Source organism: Crinia signifera, chromosome 5 (assembly GCF_055691185.1).
Source record: "Crinia signifera chromosome 5, ASM5569118v1, whole genome shotgun sequence".
Lineage (NCBI taxonomy): Eukaryota > Metazoa > Chordata > Amphibia > Anura > Myobatrachidae > Crinia > Crinia signifera.
In genome coordinates this window covers 113,607,039-113,625,411 of record NC_139221.1, presented here as the reverse complement: position 1 = coordinate 113,625,411, position 18,373 = coordinate 113,607,039, and the positions used below count along the sequence as shown (strand labels likewise).

The 18,373-nt window shown below is 41.2% G+C and overlaps 1 protein-coding gene across 5 annotated transcripts in view; it reads right to left on the bottom strand.

Annotated features, from left to right (window-relative positions):
* The window catches only part of KIF13A (kinesin family member 13A), a 217,877-nt gene that overhangs the window by 44,660 nt on the left and 154,844 nt on the right, over positions 1-18,373 (bottom strand). For all 5 annotated transcript variants that reach the window (XM_083187859.1, XM_083187862.1, XM_083187860.1 and 2 more), the window contains exons 18-22: positions 16,141-16,303; positions 15,291-15,431; positions 7,150-7,299; positions 5,446-5,607; positions 2,431-2,604 (exon numbers count right to left, since the gene is read on the bottom strand). In XM_083187859.1, the coding sequence (XP_083043985.1) occupies positions 2,431-2,604; positions 5,446-5,607; positions 7,150-7,299; positions 15,291-15,431; positions 16,141-16,303 (790 nt within the window). The remainder of the gene's footprint in view (positions 1-2,430; positions 2,605-5,445; positions 5,608-7,149; positions 7,300-15,290; positions 15,432-16,140; positions 16,304-18,373) is intronic.

Sequence of the window (18,373 nt, the reverse complement as noted above, 5' to 3'; positions counted from 1 at the left end):
GCGCCCAGATAGGAAACAAGTACCTGTTTTCCTGTACAAGTACAGTACTTTATACGACTATTTCTACTATTGCGGGCTGAGATGGGCAGGTATACCCCAACAAACTTAAAAACATTGCCCCAGCCGAATCAAGGGAGATTGGGATCATCTTTATTATGTGTAACATTTGAACATTTAGGGGGGTATTCAATATGGATTCTGAGTGTCCCACTCCCAACAGCTACTGTAGAATCATTGCCGTTTGAGCTTGCTTCCAACGTCAACTTGACAGTTGGCATTTGATATTCCGACTTTCGAGTGTTGGAACTCATGTGGATTGGCGAAAATGGCCTCAGATTCAACAATCCACAGCCGATTCGAACAAAACAGATTCCTCTCATGAGAAGGGAGGGAAATCTGTAGCCGGCAAGTCCCCGCCATGATGGCAAGTTCTGGACGAGATTGAATACTGAACTACCAAAATTTTTAGCTGTTGGAAATAGCGGAAGGGCATGAAACCCCCCCCCCCCCATTAAATTTATACTAGATTAGTATTTATATGTGAATATTAAATTATTTGAGTCCAAATCCTCACTACAGGAGACTAGAGGTAAAGTGGCTCTGGGGCCTCCTGCTAGAGCATGGAGGCCCCTATAAATCGGTAGTAATCCCCATTTATAGATCATATAATTAATTTGGACTGCAGTATGAAATATCATTATTGCTTGTGGACGCAGTGGCCCTTATTCTGGTTGGTGCGGTAATGTCCGCGTGCGGTTGGTCCGCCGATGTTTTGTGTCTGCGCATGTGCGAACGGGACGCACATCCAAATTCCGCATGAAATGTGTACACTACGAACAGGGGGTGGAGAGGGGCGTGAAGGGCTGTTTGGGCTCATTACCATATGTTTACACCCCGCGTTTCATGGGCGTTCCCATGAAAACGCTGGGCGTACGTATGGTAATGCGGTCGTGACGCACGTGTAGGGGGCGGACATATGACATTGCCGGATGTCAGCTGCCCGCCCAGATCCCTGCTTTTGCACTGAGAAATGCCCGTGTGGTCTGAGGTTGCGGGAGCTGCCTGACCACTCGGTCCTGCATTCTGCGACCATCGAATGATGGGGGAGGTTCCCTGAGATGGAGGAGGTGTATTCATGAGAAATACACTTGCGGTCCGTTACGGACAGCTTCTTACCGCATTCGGACGGAGTTGGCGATCCGTACGAAAGGCGGGGTTTAGGACGCACGGTCCTGGCCGCATATTCGGCTCCGTCCGCACAGACCAGAATAAGGTCCAGTGTAAGACTATTTCCTCTTGATAACCTATGTTGAATTAAGTATGCACTAATCTAACTGGTACACTGTGATTTGTGTTTTGATGTTTTGGATATGTTTTATGTATGTTTCTTAAATTTTTTTTAAAAAATACATGATTTAAAAAGAATGCACTAATCTACCCACTTGTAGCCCATCAGAGGTTGTATCGCCTTCTTGTTGCGCTGAGCTGCATTATAACCAATGCTGGGTGCACTCTGCAGGAAATGGTTTCCCACAACAGGTGCAGTATGCAGCCAAATGTTGATGGGGTTCAACGTTAATATGCACAATACTGACTCTATGATTGTCTGCAATACTATCTAGCCCTAGCCGCAGCCTAACCTTAATGCTGATATTTATATTATGTAACATTCATGTCGATATTTTAAACCTCATCATTTTGTTAATGTCAACATTCAGGCCCAGTGGACTGCATACCCTTGTATTAACAGCTCAGGACTCTAGATTTCCCTGTGTATATATTTTGCGGTTATGAGTTTGAGTGAGAATGGCTCAAAATAGAGCATAATAAACAACAATATAATAAATAGGTTGTAGGTTTCCTTTTAAAGAACAAAAAAAAAAGCAGATTTACAATTACAATTAACTCCTGCTACTAGGTACAAAATGCGATTTGGAGGACACAAATTTATCCATTTGAAATTATGTGAAGACGTCTGAATCATACAGTCTCAAGGAATGCTGGCAGTCAAAATACCTACACGGGAATTTCAACCTATGTCTAGAAGAACAGCTCCAGAATATTCATCAATGGTGGCGCCGGCTACGAGAATCCTGATCACAAATATGCTGGGGAGCAGGTTAGGCCACAGGGGTTGTGTGTGTGTGTGTGTGTTGGGTTAGGCTGCGAGGAGGGAGGGTGAAGCATCTAAAATGGTTTGGTTTAGGCTGCGGGGGTGGTATTATGGTTAGGGTGCAGCATATGAAGCTTATGGTTAGGCACTAATGGTTAGGGCTAGGCTACAGGAAGACAGGATAAGGTTTGGGGGGACAGATTGAAGGTAAGCATGCTTATCGGTACCCTGTCAGGATAAAACTCTGCTCCCCGCTTTTCAATAGAATGGGATCTGTTATAATCATGCCAATGTAATAAGTATATAATAATAATCACCTTAGAATGTGCAAATGTAACTGTGAATTGAGCATCTTTACTTCGAGGTGAAGGCATGTCAGGGTTGACCATAGGTGGAGCTACCGTAGGTTCAGGCTGGTCCCAGAAGGTGTATTGGCAGAACACAAAGTTTGATAGGTTTAACGGAAGGCCTGTGGCTTCTTTAATTTTGACCTGGAAATCAAGTGAGGCATAATGGTGTAATTCATGTTTAATCCTCATATTAATGTAACCACATTATTGACACTGATTTAATAGCTCATAGGCAAAATTGTTACACTATTTTTTTTTTTATAAACAAGGACATTGATAACAGTCTTAACCAATAGGATATCTATAATTACAGTATGCCAATCCTGTTGTCAAAGTTTATTTGGGGACACTGGAAGCAATGAAATATAGGGTCAAACTACAAACAATAATAATCAGTAGCCTTTACATTTACTTGAAAAACATAAATAATCAAAGTAGAGCAGCACAATGGCATAAAGGGCAGGTGTTTGATGTTCAGTGCCCCCCCCCCCCCCCAATAAAGAAGAGAACTTTAAGATGTGGAGTGGTATAGAACATTTTATCCAAACCTATCATGTTCAACATTCTAAATATTTCAAATTTGTGTACCGAACATGGAGGTATTCAACTATCATAGCTGCACACGTTCATCCATCCTATGATCCTATGGAAGTTGATCTTCACTGCGAAACACTTGTGGCGCCTTATAAATCAAATTATAATAATAATAATCTTCAAAGCCCCTCCAGATTCTACAGAGAGCTCCTTTTACCCAAGACTTACCCCATTTTAAAAGCGTGAACACACGGGACTCATCTCAGCAATTTGGACTAGCCAAATGTGTAATCAAGATGTAGCTAGCCATCAGAGATTAGATGGCTAACCACATCGTGCTTTCCCCAGCCGCAGCCAAATCACAGTGCATATAGCGTCTAGTGAAAATATTCTTGTGTGCACAGTCTATTTGGCCAGTTGATAACAACACTGCGTGGCTGCGCATCGCTATAGCCCTATGTGTACACACGGGGCGATACTGCCTAGCCTCCTAACAACTAACAATGTCCTGATTAAGGTGGAACCTGGAGACTACTTTTGGCTGAAAGGAAGGTTTAGTCCAAGAAAATAACGGTCATCAAGAAATACGAGAAATACCTACAACACACTCATCACATTTCAAAACAATCCTAGTAGAGAAGATAGCCAACAGAAAGGTAATCTTCCAGATAACACTACGTAATCTACTCCCTGCTTACTGTTGGAATCATCAGGACACAAGAAAACCTCAGTGTCATAGACATTGGCCACCTCACCTTCCTCCTCAGGGGAAAACTCAGAGCCCAGCGGCCTAAAGGGGTATACACATGGGGCAATTTCAGGGGATTTTCTAAGCGGCCTAACTAGTGTTAATATGGGTTTTTTATAATTGTATTTCCACGCAAGATGAACATTTAAGTTAATGGACATTATATTCAGAATTCGTCTTCAAGGACTTAAAGTGACATAGCTATTCCAAGCCGCTATCCTGTGCCATCAATCAAAGACTTACATACAACGAGCTATAGATATACATTGCATCTGAAAAAGTGACATCAACAGTTTAAAAGAAAAGTACAGAAGACTTGTCATCCATATAGGAATGTGTTTTTAAATGGTTAGTTAGCATATTTCCATATATGAAACCACCCCCATGCTATTTATGGCCATAATTAGAGGTTAGGAAGGTATATATACATTGTACCAAACCCATGTGACCTGAGCTGGTGCTGAGCTGTGTAAGAGCTGAGAGCTGGAGCTGAGGTGGGAGGAGCTATGATACCAGTTTGAACGATGCCAGCAGAAATAGAAGCTCAGCACCATGCTTCCCTGTCTGTCTGAATAAATCACATCACATAATTTATAAGAAATGTGGAGTCGGAGGTCTATTCATTTTTCCCCAACTCATCACCCAAGAACACTGGCACTGACAGATTGCTCAGCACTCAGGGATAGATGTACAGATGGAGCATCTCCCGTCGGAGCTGCCCCCGGCGATAGAATCGTCATCCGCTACAGCTTCCCCGCTGCTCCCCCCCGATCCCTGCCCGTCTCCGTGAAGCGGAGACGGGCAGTGAAATCGCTCCTGGCCACCGGGTTGTCAGATGGAGCGCCTCTCTGCCAGCCTGCGCCACAGCATCATCTGTTTAAAACACTGGGCAGCCCTCTGATTGGGCTGCCCAGTGTTTAAACACTTCTGCCGCACATCGCTGACCTCTGCCACCCACTAGCGCTACCCACTAGAATTGTTTAAACACTGGGCAGCCCTCTGATTGGCTATCTCAGCCAATCAGAGGGCTGCCCAGTGTTTAAACAATTCTGCCGCCACCGCTGACCGTTAGCGCTTCTTGCGCTACATAACGCCGCCCTTTGCCCGCCCTCTTCCAGCACCCGATGTGCCATCTCAAGATGGCATGCGACATCGGGTGCTGCAAAGGGGGCACTTTAGCACCACAAGATGCGATCGGGTTCAATGGACCACTGCGATGTCGCATCGAATCTGATCACACAAGTGTATGGGCAGTATTAGAAAGATAAACCCTAACCAGACTTTGCCTGGGAATGCAGAGGAGGAGTCGGAACAATAGTCTCCAGGAAGGATGCGTTACAAACCAAGGACAGAAACATAAAAGGCTATGATGGGAGGAGCTTCAAATTTTGAACCAAATTTAAAGAACTTTAGATCCAGTGCAGCTTCTATAAACCAGTGTTTCTAGTAATCTCACATAGATAAAATCATAATTTGGCAAGCAATTACATCTGGTCATTGTACAGCTGCAAGTTAGAAAGAGATAATGTACCACTGCCATTAATAATTCTATCATTTCTCCTGTTCACCAGCTTTTCGGAAATGTCATTAAGCAGAGAAATATAATTATTTTCATCATATAATAAGTGCATAAACATCTGAACAACTCCGCTGCTTTTATACAAGTTCCATATTTCACAGGGCACATAGATTATACTTACACGACATGTCAGCTTTTTTGGCCGGTAAATTATTTCCCCGCTATTTTCTATGATTTCAAAGCTACCACTTTCACTAGAATTCTCTGATGAGTCATCACCCACTAAACACTCAGGAACCACACCCGTAACCCGCATCACCTCGATGTGAAGTCGTCCTGCGACCTATACATGACAAAAAGGACAGACACAAAGTCATTAACTCAGTATCCATTCATACAATAGCTTATCATACCATGATTATTTACATACAGCATGCAGGTAAATTCACTGCAATTACTACATTGCCTAAGTAGGGAACTATAAATGAAATGAGTTTGGTGCTGCAAATAATATTTAGAAAAGTAAGCAAAAATAAATAAAAAAAACAGATAGTTGTGAGCAATAGTTAATTTTATTTAAACTATGCATTAAAAAGGCCAAAAATTTGTATACTGTATGTGGAATTAGACCTGAGAGACCTGAAATCTGAAATCAAACCTATAGATGTAGCACCTGTCATTCTTGCAGGGGCTGGCGGTAAATTTGCCAGCTGCCAGCCCCCGCCAGCTGCTGGAAGGGGACGCGCGCGCACGAGAAGCACGTGTGTCCTCTTACTACGGAGCGTGTGTCCCCTTAATACAGAAGAGGTTCTTCTGAAGAAACCGTCACATTAAATGACGGAGAAACGCGTCGAGACCTTCTGCTTTCTTATATTGACATTGCATTGTCAGTGGGTACGCAAATTGTCTCTAAGGCTCCATCCCAATGAGTCTGCACGGAACCTGGCATACAGCTCACCCGATCATCTAAGCTGTGGACCGCAGGTTGCATCGGCACGGAGAGGCAGGGGACCCCTAACCAGCTGTAGTAAGACTGTCTTCCATACGAGTGTCCGCCCCAGCTGAGAGCGAGCGGTTGACTCACAGACGCAGGTTGAAGTGAGCTGGTCTTACACTGCGGTCTGTCTCTACCTACAGCAGCCGCTGCGAACACCGCTACGTTGTTCCCCACCATACCTCCACTGCCCAGGACTGTGTTGGTATGAAATACAACCACCAACACAGAGGATACTAGAGACAGCAACTCAAAAGGTATTATTCCAATATACAGCAAAAGCTTCATTTATATGGCTGCTATCTGCAACTAATTGAGCCATTCATCCAAGGTTCTGGTACATTGAGACATCAATCTGTTATTACAGGAATAAAAGGAACACGCCAACTAGGGAGTTTCTGGCAATATTGTACCTTTTCAACTTCTACAGTATATAAAGCCAACTGAACTGAGAATTTATGCTCCATAAATATTTTGATTGTCGGATATAAAACCTAATTGTGACCCAATTAAAGGTCCTATCGAAGAGGTCCTAAATTTATCAACAGCCATATCTACGGACTAAAAGGGCTGCAGTCTTTCCCACTGCCTTTCAATGCTTTTTAAGTATTATAAATATTGATATTTTATCATCATGATTGTTTTTTTATAAATTATATTAATAAATCACTAATTGTGTTTAAAACTTAAGTGTCACATTCCTTTACTACATAATATATACTACATAATATATTAAAAAGTGTATATGCAGATGGTTTTATGTAGAGTTTAAGAAATGTTACATAGGTTAAAAACTTGTCCACATTAGTGTATAATAATAATAATAATAATAATAATATCATCCCTGGTCAAATTTTGCAATAAAATAAAAAGATGAAAGGTTATTCTTACCTCCCCCTGCTGGCTGATGATAGGCACTGCATACTGAAGTTTAACATCGTAAAATAGACACTCTAGAAATACATTGGCCACCCCAATAAGGTTGTGATTTTCTTGAGCTTCATAAAATGGGTCCCCCTTCCTATAAATAAGCCTTTTATTCTGAAAGAAATGACACGAAATGAACAATGGCATATTAATGTGTATAAACAGTATAATAATGCATTATATCCCATCACTGTAAGAATGTACTTGTAAACAATATGAGGTACTGTAGCATGATTTATGGAACTGCATTACAAGTAATAATTACCAGTCATGGACTATGTCCTCTACAGTTACTTCTTGTTTTACATTAACAAGACGTATCATGATGTAGTATTGTATTTTTGCATACAATCATTTCTGTAGAAGGTGTGGTTGAGCCACATCTGTGATAGCCATGAGAAAGATTTAATGGTAAGGTGAAAAAAGGTTTTGGAGATTTTTTCAAATTTATATATTAAAACAACAACTAAGAAATCACATGTACTAAGTACTCACAGCCTTTGCTTAATACTTTGTTGATACCGCTTTGGCAGCAATTACAGCCTCAAGTCACTAGGTCGACCACTGAAGGTCGACATGCACGAAGGTCGACATGGGTTAGGTCAACAAGGTCATTAGGTCAACACACGCATTAGGTCGGCATGGAGAAGGTCGACAGTCAAAAGGTCAACATGGGGGTTTTCACTATTTTTAGCCGACATGTGCTGACAGGCGGTATTTCATGCCCTACCATCCACTAGGGCATGGTGGGAGAATAAAATAGTTTGCCGAGCGCAGCGAGGCACCGTGCCCGAAGCATGGAGAGCGCAGCGAGCCATGCGAGAGGACGCTGTGCACTTTTTTAGTGTCCAAGTCAACTGTGTATCGAGATTTGGGAATAAAAAAGTGAAAAATCCCATGTCAATTGGATTCAAGTCTGGGCTCTGCCTGGGCCACTCAGAGACATTCACAGAGTTGTCCTGAAGCCACTCCTTTGATATCTTGTCTGTGTGCTTAGGGTCATTGTCCTGCTGTAAGATGAACCGTCGTACCAGTCTGAGCTCAAGAGCGCTCTGCAGCAGGTTTTGAACCAGGATGTCTCTGTATATTGATGCTTTCATCTTTCCCTCTATCCTGAATAGTCTCCCAGTTCCCGCTACTGAAAAACATCCCCATAGCATGATGCTGCCACCACCATGCTTTACTGTAGGGATGGAATTGGCCTGGTGATGAGCAGTGCCTGGTTTCCTCCAAACATCATGCCTGGAATTCACACCAAAGAGTTCAATCTTTGTCTCATGATACCAGAGAATTTACTTTCTCATGGTCAGAGTCCTTCAGGTGCATTTTGTCATACTCCAGATGGGCTGCCATGTGTATTTTTATTAAGGAGTGGCTTATATCTGGCCATTCTTCCATACAGGCCTGATTGGTGGATTGCTGCAGAGATTGTTGTCCTTCTGGAAGGTTCTCCTCTCCCCACAGAGGAATGCTGTAGCTCTGACAGAGTGACTATCGGGTTCTTGGTTACCTCCCTTCTCCCCCGATCACTCAGGTTAGATGGCCAGTCAGTTCTAGGAAGAGTCCTGTTGGTTCCGAACTTTAAATTTACAGATGATGGAGGTCACTGTGCTCATTGGGACGTTCTAAGCAGCAGATATTGTCCTGTACCCTTCCACAGATTTGTGCCTCAAGACAATCCTGTCTTGCAGGACTACAGACAATTCCTTTGACTTCATGCTTGGTTTGTGCCCTGACATGCACTGTCAAGTGTGAGATCTTATATAGACAGGTGTGTCACACACACACACACACACATATATCTGAGAATATCACAGTTGGAGAGCGTACATCCTACGTACCAACAGAGGAACCATTTCCCTGCATATAAGTAGGTCTCTATATGTCCTTTTATGTATACGTTTTTGTGTGTGTATTATATATGAAGTGTGAGCACAATCCTGACCTTAAGCAGTTTTCTAAACAGTGGATACTATTGTCTTCTCTTATAGCCTCATAGTTCTCATGTTATCTCTTTAGGTTTTTATTAGAATAACATGTACAGTAAGAAAGAAAGCACCCTATTGCGTACCATTATGGATATTATAGCCCACATAATACTGTGGCCTGTGAAACCATATTAAATATTACTCCTTATTGATTAACATTGATGCAATTTCTGACAGCTACTGCATTCCCCCACTCATCTTTTGTACTTCCTTTTTGTAGGTCTACCTGACCACTTAGTTTAGTCCTGCACCTCACCGTGCCTTTTTGGTAAAGGTAGCCCATAGTAACCGTTCAAATTTTTTTCATATGCACAGCTAGTGCCAGGTTACACCTTTCTAAAACAATGGCATTTTTGTTTAATTGACTTTATTAATATTACTAAGAAAATATATTTCTTAATAGACACACAAGATTGTAATAATCTTTGAACATAACACTAAAGATGCCATTCGGTCAGACATTCAGTTAGTTCATTATTGTTTAAAGGGGTTTTGGTTGGATGGGGCAGGTTTGTTAAATATTGTTTAGTAATGGGGGAGGGTTAAGATTGAAAAAATTGTGGAAATTTATGTTTGTCTGGATGCGGTCAAATGATATCATTACATTGAGCTTGATACCCACTTACGGATGGGACGTACTATCGATCTCTATGTATTCTAAGGTTTTATTATCTGTATGGTCATGGCGTTGCTGCCATGTATGCTCTTGCTCTGTCTGACTCTACACCATGCTTGAGTTGTTTGATTGTATGATGTATGTTATATATATGCGAAATGATGAACACGCTGTATGACTGTTTTTCTTGTTAATAAAAAACAACTTTATAAAAAAATCAACAGTATTATACGCAGACACTAATGTTTCAATTATTACAATTTTACATTTTCCTCAGTCTACTATTGTATCTTATACTTAATTAGAATTTCCACATCAACACTTCCAGTCTCCAGCAGGTGGTGTAAGTGGCACTCATGTAAAGCAATTTGTGGGTGGTTTGTGAATAAGATGGATAGCGCTCAAGATAACTATATTCAGAGGTTAATCAAACCTCAGGTATATTACCAAAACCACATACACCTTGTATTACTCGATGGTCATATGGCTGGTACACACAGGTCCCTCTTTTCTCCCCTATTAAACAAGCAGGGGAGACACAATAGAACAGGACATAGTGCAGATCAATAATGTAAAAAAATTTAATACAACAGTTGCACTTACAATAAAATGATTGATAAAAGCATGAGACAAGCAATCCTCGTGGCAAAGCAGCATGCTTCTGAAGAAGGAATATAAATTCCGAAACGTGTCAAGCGTGCCATCGTTTACACCTTTGGACTGGCATATCCCGCAAGCGGCACATCCTGATAGAAGTTGGACCCTGAACTGTGGCTATCCGATTCCGGACCGGTGAACCCAGCTTGAGAGGACTTCTACCCCTGACAGCTGTATGCTGCTTTGCCACGAGGATTGCTTGTCTCATGCTTTTATCAATCATTTTATTGTAAGTGCAACTGTTGTATTAAATTTTTTTACATTATTGATCTGCACTATGTCCTGTTCTATTGTGTCTCCCCTGCTTGTTTAATAGGGGAGAAAAGAGGGACCTGTGTGTACCAGCCATATGACCATCGAGTAATACAAGGTGTATGTGGTTTTGGTAATATACCTGAGGTTTGATTAACCTCTGAATATAGTTATCTTGAGCGCTATCCATCTTATTCACAAACCACCCACAAATTGTCTATATCTTTCTGGTAGTTTCTGGTGTTTCTACCGCTGTGAATTTGGGTATAGCTGCACTTGATTTTATTGCGCAACCATCTGTCAATAACTTTTCTTAACTCATGTAAAGCAGCTATGCACGAGCTGGGCATGCACAGTGTGATTCACACAAGATATCCTAAGATCAAGGGTAATTAGCATGTCTCCCTTTAGCTATGTCCTGACACATATTACCTATTAGGGCATGCTAAAACTGTTGCATTTCAATGTGAATTTCCACAGCAGCTTGAGGGATGCATGTTAAATATCCCTGTCCTAGAACAACTAGCAAGGTATGACCGGCACTATATGGCACCATAATGTACTTCAATGATGAACCTGGATAAAGTATCCTAAAGCCATGTAACCACGGGGTGATTCATCTAAGCGATTTTGTGTAGACACGGGGCGATTCGAGGACACATTATAAGCGATTTTGATGATGTAGTCAGTCAGTAATAAGTGCACCTGCCAGGTTACCTAGAAAACGTGAACTGTGTGGGGTCCTGATTTTTATTAAGCTAAGCTCTTTGATATGTTTAACATAGCACGTGTGTTTCTTATCAGTATGATAAATTGTGATAAAGTGGTCCTGCTTAGATTTTGGAGTGAATTTGTACAGTGATACATTCTTCAGTTGGATCTGAGAATAACTTCATCCTATTCACAATACTGGTTTAGATAAGTACAGTTTGTGTTTATTTTTGGTATAAGTTATAATTTCTTTATTTTTTAAAGATTACAGGAGTGCTGCTATAAAAAATATTTTAACCTCAATACAGTGATGACCTACACATTTGGCGGACCCTCAGAGGATTTGAGGATTACTGAACATCCATTTTAAATGACCACAAGAGCCACATGTTTATTGTACGTTGCTTACATATGGTAAAATGAGGTGCAAGAGACTATGGGTTTTATTCTAGTTCATTCTTTCTGACAAAATCCTTCTTAGATGGACAAAACCATGTGCACTGCAGGGGGGCAGATGTAACATGTGCAGAGAGAATTAGATTTGGGTGAGTTATTTTGTTTCTGTGCAGGGAAAATACTGACTGCATAATTTTACACTTCAATAGAGATCTCACTTTGAAGAAAAACCCCACCCGAATCTAATTCTCTCTGCACAAGTTACATCTGCCCCACCCGCAGTGCATATGGTTTTGTCCATCTAAGAAGGATTTTGTCAGAAAGAATGGACTAGAATAACCCCCTATATGACTGCAAACCGTTCTAGTAGCAATAGACTTCAATCCACGGAACTCATGAGGGAGGTGACACCACCACTTATATACGTTATACTGTGATTTTAATTAGATGCCTTCTACATAGCAGCTTTATGGAAAATGCTTTTATAGGAATGTACAGGTACAAGTACTTTTTTAGGTAAGTTTTGAGAAATGCAATAAACAGACATAAATAAAGCTAAAGCAAACAGTAGTATTTAAAGAAAAACAGAAAAATGACAGTATTCTAAACCAGTGATGGCTAACCTTGACACTCCAGCTGTGGCTGAACTATACATCCCAGCATGCTCTGCACCAGTTTTAGCATGGTCAAATAGTAAAACTGAAGCAGGACCTGCTGGGGTGTGTAGTTCAACAACAGCTGGAGTGTCAAGGTTAGCCATCACCGTCCAAATCTATTAGTTGGGTGGACTGTAAGGTACAGAGTTAGACCATGCACATTTTCAGTTAGACCTGTAATGCTGCAAAAGTAGGTACAGGATACATTTTCCAGTGGTAACTGTAAAAGCCAGGACTTGTACATCAATAAGCATCGTTTAAGTGCATTCATACATGAACTTAATTCAACGCAAAACACAGCGTTATATCAAGTTTTCCTTTCCTTTTAGGCCGGCAGGCATATTATTACTCATTGTAATAATGTTTTAGCTCATAAAGTATATAGGGGGTATTCAATGTCAGGCGCTATATTCAATCCTGCTGTTTCCGCCAGCACTGAATGTATATTTCGACAAAACAGATTGACTTTCAAAAAAAGTTGTTTCTTTTTTTGTCGGAAATGGCCATGGATTGTGGCATTTGCAGCCGTTTCTCAACAATCTACGACCGTTTTCGCTGAGAAGCCCACTTTTCGACACTCAACAGGCGGAACATTGAATTCAATACCATGCTATTGTGTAAATCACATTAGCATACAAAGCAGTGCTGAACAATGTTTAATAAAATGTAAACAATTTTTAATATGCATATACAGGTTGAGTATCCCCTATCCGAAATGCTCGGGACCACGAGCATTCCGGATAGGGGAATTTTTCGGTTTTTGGAATATTTTTTTTTAAGCATACTTACCTGTCCCCTGATGGTGTCCGGTGGTCCCTTGGCATCCACGCAGTCCCCGGGCGTCCACAGCAGGCCTCCGCCATCTTCTCTGGGTCTCCAGCGGTCCCAGGAATGCATTGCGCGAGTGTGCGCGCGCACCGGTGACGTCACCGGCGCGCGCGCACACTCGCGCAATGCATTCCTGGGACCGCTGGAGACCCTGGAGAAGATGCCGGAGGCCTGCTGTGGACGCCCGGGGACTTGGTAAGTATGAAAAGAGGGTTAGGGGGGTTAAAAAAAAAAAAAATTCGAATGATTCCAAAAACCACGGTTTTTGGAATAATTCGGATAAGGGATGTACGGATAAAGGATACTCAACCTGTATAATCATAAATAAACAGAATAAATTCCCAATATTTTAAAAAGCATGGTTATGCGAAAAGGCCTGAGGTATGACTTGAGCCACATCAATCTGTAATCGGCTTAGGGGCATATATATAGCCTTAATTTTTATCATTTTTGCTGGAGGTGTAGGGGGTTTCTTTGGAGGTATTTAATAATTACCAAGCTGTTCGCCACAAATCGAGTGGATATTATCCTTGGATGGAATGCAGTCCCATATCGCCTTGTGAAAATTCAGCAATCAGCTTCCTGGTTGAAGTGCAGATCCTCTAACAGAGAAAGTCCTCCTTACAAAAGTGAATAGCGTCCTCCTTAGATAGGATGATTCTTAGGCTTATCCCCAACAAAGCAGTCCTCAGGCCAGTGATGACACATAACACATTCCCCTGCTCCACTAGCAGCTTTATCATTGAATTCAGCCTTTTGAGTCGCTTGTCGAGAAGAGCGAAAACGGGCCAGGATTCCGACTGTCAGAATGTACCGACAGTTGGAATCCGAGATTGAATAACCACATAATGGCCAGTATTCAATGCCTCTGATTCTCCATATTTTCTGGGGAATCAGGCAATTCGCCGGGTTTACAGCGAATTTTCTCTCAGAAAAAACAATTCGCCCTATTCAATGGTCACAATTCGCTGCAAATGAAGAGCGAATGTCTGGCGATTCTCTGTTTGTGATTCTCCGGGATTCGCCAGTGGTTTTCAATTGGGTTTTTAGTGGAATTCGCCGAGAGTGTATTCAATGCTGAAGTGGAGAACTGCTTTCTCCAGTGATTTTCCCCCGGATTCTCCATTTTACATTCGTCATCTTTTTTTGGTGAACTGGAATGTGTTCTTTGAAAATAAAGCGTTTTTTATTTTTATTTTGGTGTCCAAAAATCTGGGGTTTTTTTCTGTGAAGGGGGATGCTATTTTTATTCATGTGCTTGCAGCACATGAATATATTTTAATTTTTTATTATTTTTATTTAAACAATATATATATATATTTTTTACACATTCACCAGCAGGGGGCCGAACCGGGAGCCTCTCATTAATATTCATATATTCACTGCACACTGATCCCGATTGGGACCAGTGTGTAGCGGCTCCCTAGCACAGCCCCCTGCCAGCTCTGGGGGGCTCTCCCTGTGTCCCCCACAGCCCTCCTTCACCCCCACAGTGTCCGGCGCAGGCAGGGAGGCTTCCATCTCCCTGCCTGCAGCCGTCCCCCAGCTCCCCGGCGGCATTCGCCAGGGGGGGGGGGGGGTGTTAAAATTTGCCACCAGGGCGGACAGGAGGCTGCCCAGCGAATCTCCCTACAGGGAGAATTGGGGCGAAAGTGCAGCGAATCCTACACAGGATTCGCTGCCTCCCCCCAGTACAAACATTGAATACCTGCCAATGTGTTTTCTTACATTTTAGGCAGGTGTGTTATTACTCCTTGTAATATGTTTGTGTTTAATGTAACTGCTGCCACGTATCAGCCCAAAGGTGTGTGTATTACAAACATTAAGTAGGAATACATGGAGTGTAGTGCTACTCTGTATGAAATGAAGGTTTTTGTTTATCTAATTGTTTTTATAGCAGCAGTATTCAATAAAGTTAATGGTGTATACAGACCACAGACAGCCATGGGGAAAAAAACAGGTGTTATATAGCTCTCTTGCCTATGACATAATAGCCATTACCTCAATCGGTCCTTCTTTCCATTCTTGATAAGAATCCCGCATATCGATGAGCTTGTTCTCCAACTTTTCAATGGTCCAAACTTGTGTGCCTTTACATTTCCGCCTAACCTGGATGGCTGGTTCACTTACTATCGCTCCTCTCTGACAACAGAGGATTGGTGACATTAAAAACAATACACTATATATTAAATGCTACTGCAGTGTATGAATGAATCAGTAGGCTACAGTGGGTCAGATGTATTAAGCCTGGTGAAGAGATAAACTGGAGATAAAGTGGAAGGAGATAACGCACCAGCCAATCAACTCACAACTGTCACATTTCAAACACACTGATTGGCTGGTACTTTATCTCCTTCCCAGTTTATCTCTTTGCACGGCTTAATACATCTGCCCCAGTATGTGTTACCATTTATATGTTTGTGTGTTAAATAAAAGATATGGGATAACTCAATGTTTTCAGCGCTATATGCATCAACCCATACATCACCAGATAAATGTCTTTAATAATTATTTACTAAAATACAGTCTGTGAGGTTACCAATACATCTGTATTATTCAATGGTTAATATTAACCAGGCACGCTACCAACTTACTGTAATCCACTATACTATATGTGTTTCTGTATCTATAGGAAGTAAAAATGTAACATATAGCTTCCTTAAGCTAAACATATAACTTAAGGAAATATGTTAATTATTGTATAAACCTCTTGTGTTCACACAAAACAGATACCCAAAATAACCATAATAGTGTATTCAACAAAAACACACACTTTGTAACATATGTTTAAAAACTATACATCTAGCATAACACATTAATAAACGGCCTCTTCGATGTTTCATCCACTAACCTTACGGTTGGCGCTGAGGTTGACTGCTGGGATTTGAAGCGTGACCTGATAGTCTGTGCATTTACTCATTTCCTCCGCCAGATAGTTGGCTTCTCTTACCAATGTGTTAGCCTTGACTATCTGCTCCCTGAGCTTAGAAAGACTCTGTCTGAACAGTTCATCCCTGCAATGTAGAGCATATTATGAAAGCATGGACAACATGTCACTCCTCAGAAACCTCAGCATTCATTCTCATTTAAGTGTAAGGCTCCCTTTTTAATCAATCTCTATGGGTGATATTCAATACAGCCGGCAAGGGGGTTTGCGCGGTGAGGATGGCTTGTTTTCAGCGAGGATCACCGAAAACAAGCCATCCTCGCTGTCTAACTCCCTTGCCGGCTGTTTGCCGTATTCTATGTTCTGAGGAAATCCTTGATTCCCCGGAACGGTGAGGTTTGCCGTTTTGACAGCCGCACTCGCTGATTCCAACTTGCTAAAAAGAACCAGCGAGTGAAGGGGGGTCAGTTGAATACTGACCACGGGCTATGACGGTGAGCTATTGGCACTGTGCACCATCATAGCTCGCCCTTTGGCATTAAATATACATGTATGTGTCCCAGCCATTCTAGTCATACCTACTGAATGTTTTATGTCCTCAATGTTATTCTTTAAATCTCTGCTCCACCTATTTTATGTGTTTCTGTATTTTAACTTTATTTTGCCAAAAATCCCAGAAGGCATAGCGTTTGCAGTACTGGGTGACTCAGTAGCCCTCTTTTCATATGGATCAGCTTTTCTTCCTACACTGCATTCAGTTTCCAGAGAAAGGCGAAATACTGCTCACTTTAACCTGAATCATGGGGCAGTATTCAATTGTTTTTTTTTACATGTGCATGTGGCACTTTGTTTGCTCTGCCATTGGTTTAGTAAGCCTTGAAATATGTTGCTGCTTTAAAATGCACAAATGCTCCCTAATAGGCACTTAATGACTATCAGTGCAGCAACACAAAGTTAGTTTCCACTCTGTAGGCATGTACTGTATAGAATAGTTAGACCCCATCATGGTTTAGAACATGGGTCCTCAAACTGCGGCCCTCCAGATGTTGTGAAACTACAAATCCCAGCATGCCTTGCCACAGTTTTAACACTCCCTTATAGCAAAACTTTGGCAAGGCATGCTGGGATTTGTAGTTTTACAACATCTGTAGGGCCCCAGTTTGAGGACCCCTGGTTTAGAAGGATGTCTATGGAAAGTTTGCATTCAAATAAAAGATCTGCATTATATATATATCTATATATATATATATAGTCCACGGGGTCAGCCCGGCACTCTTGCCTGAATAGTAACCAACTGCCGATGGTGCCTTCCCGAGTAGATTTCTAGTACTCGACAGGAACAGAGGCGGCACTCAGCGGTCTTAGTAAAAAAACTTATTTAATCACAGCAAAGTGAATGTCCAACGTTTCGGAGCAAACGTGCTCCTTGAAAAAGGAGCACGTTTGCTCCGAAACGTTGGACATTCACTTTGCTGTGATTAAATAAGTTTTTTTACTAAGACCGCTGAGTGCCGCCTCTGTTCCTGTCGACTACTATATATATATATATATATATATATATATATATATCTATATAGATATATATCTATATAGATATAGATATATATCTATATAGATATATATATATAGATATATATATATCTATATAGATATATATATATATAGATATCTATATATATATATATATATATATATATATATATATATATATATATATCATTTTTCTAGTCCCCAGTGTTATAAACAATCAGTAACATTAGCTGGTCTGGCTGACTATTTAAAGGCTTATGCAACTAGAATGCAAGACTTTATTTATCTGCAATTACAATGATTTACAAGGAAAGCCACTGTACCCAATAAGAGCAGACATTACACACAATTGTAGCATATCTCCAACCTAACATATATCTATGTTTTTTTAATAACTTCTCTATGCCATCAGTATGTCCCATCAGGTTAAATAATTTGCAGCAGCTTTACCTATAGTATGTGAACTTGTCCTCTTGTGTAATAAGATAGCATTTCCTAGTATACTGTGTTGCATGCCATTATGCACACCACCTTATTAGGGTAAGAAACATCAGGTGAAATGTAATAGGGCGAGAGAATCAGAAAGTGAGAGATGTGGTAAGAAATCTCCAGGGGTTTTAAAGCGGCAATCATTTCCACTGCAAAACCAGTTTGATTTTGCTGAGTA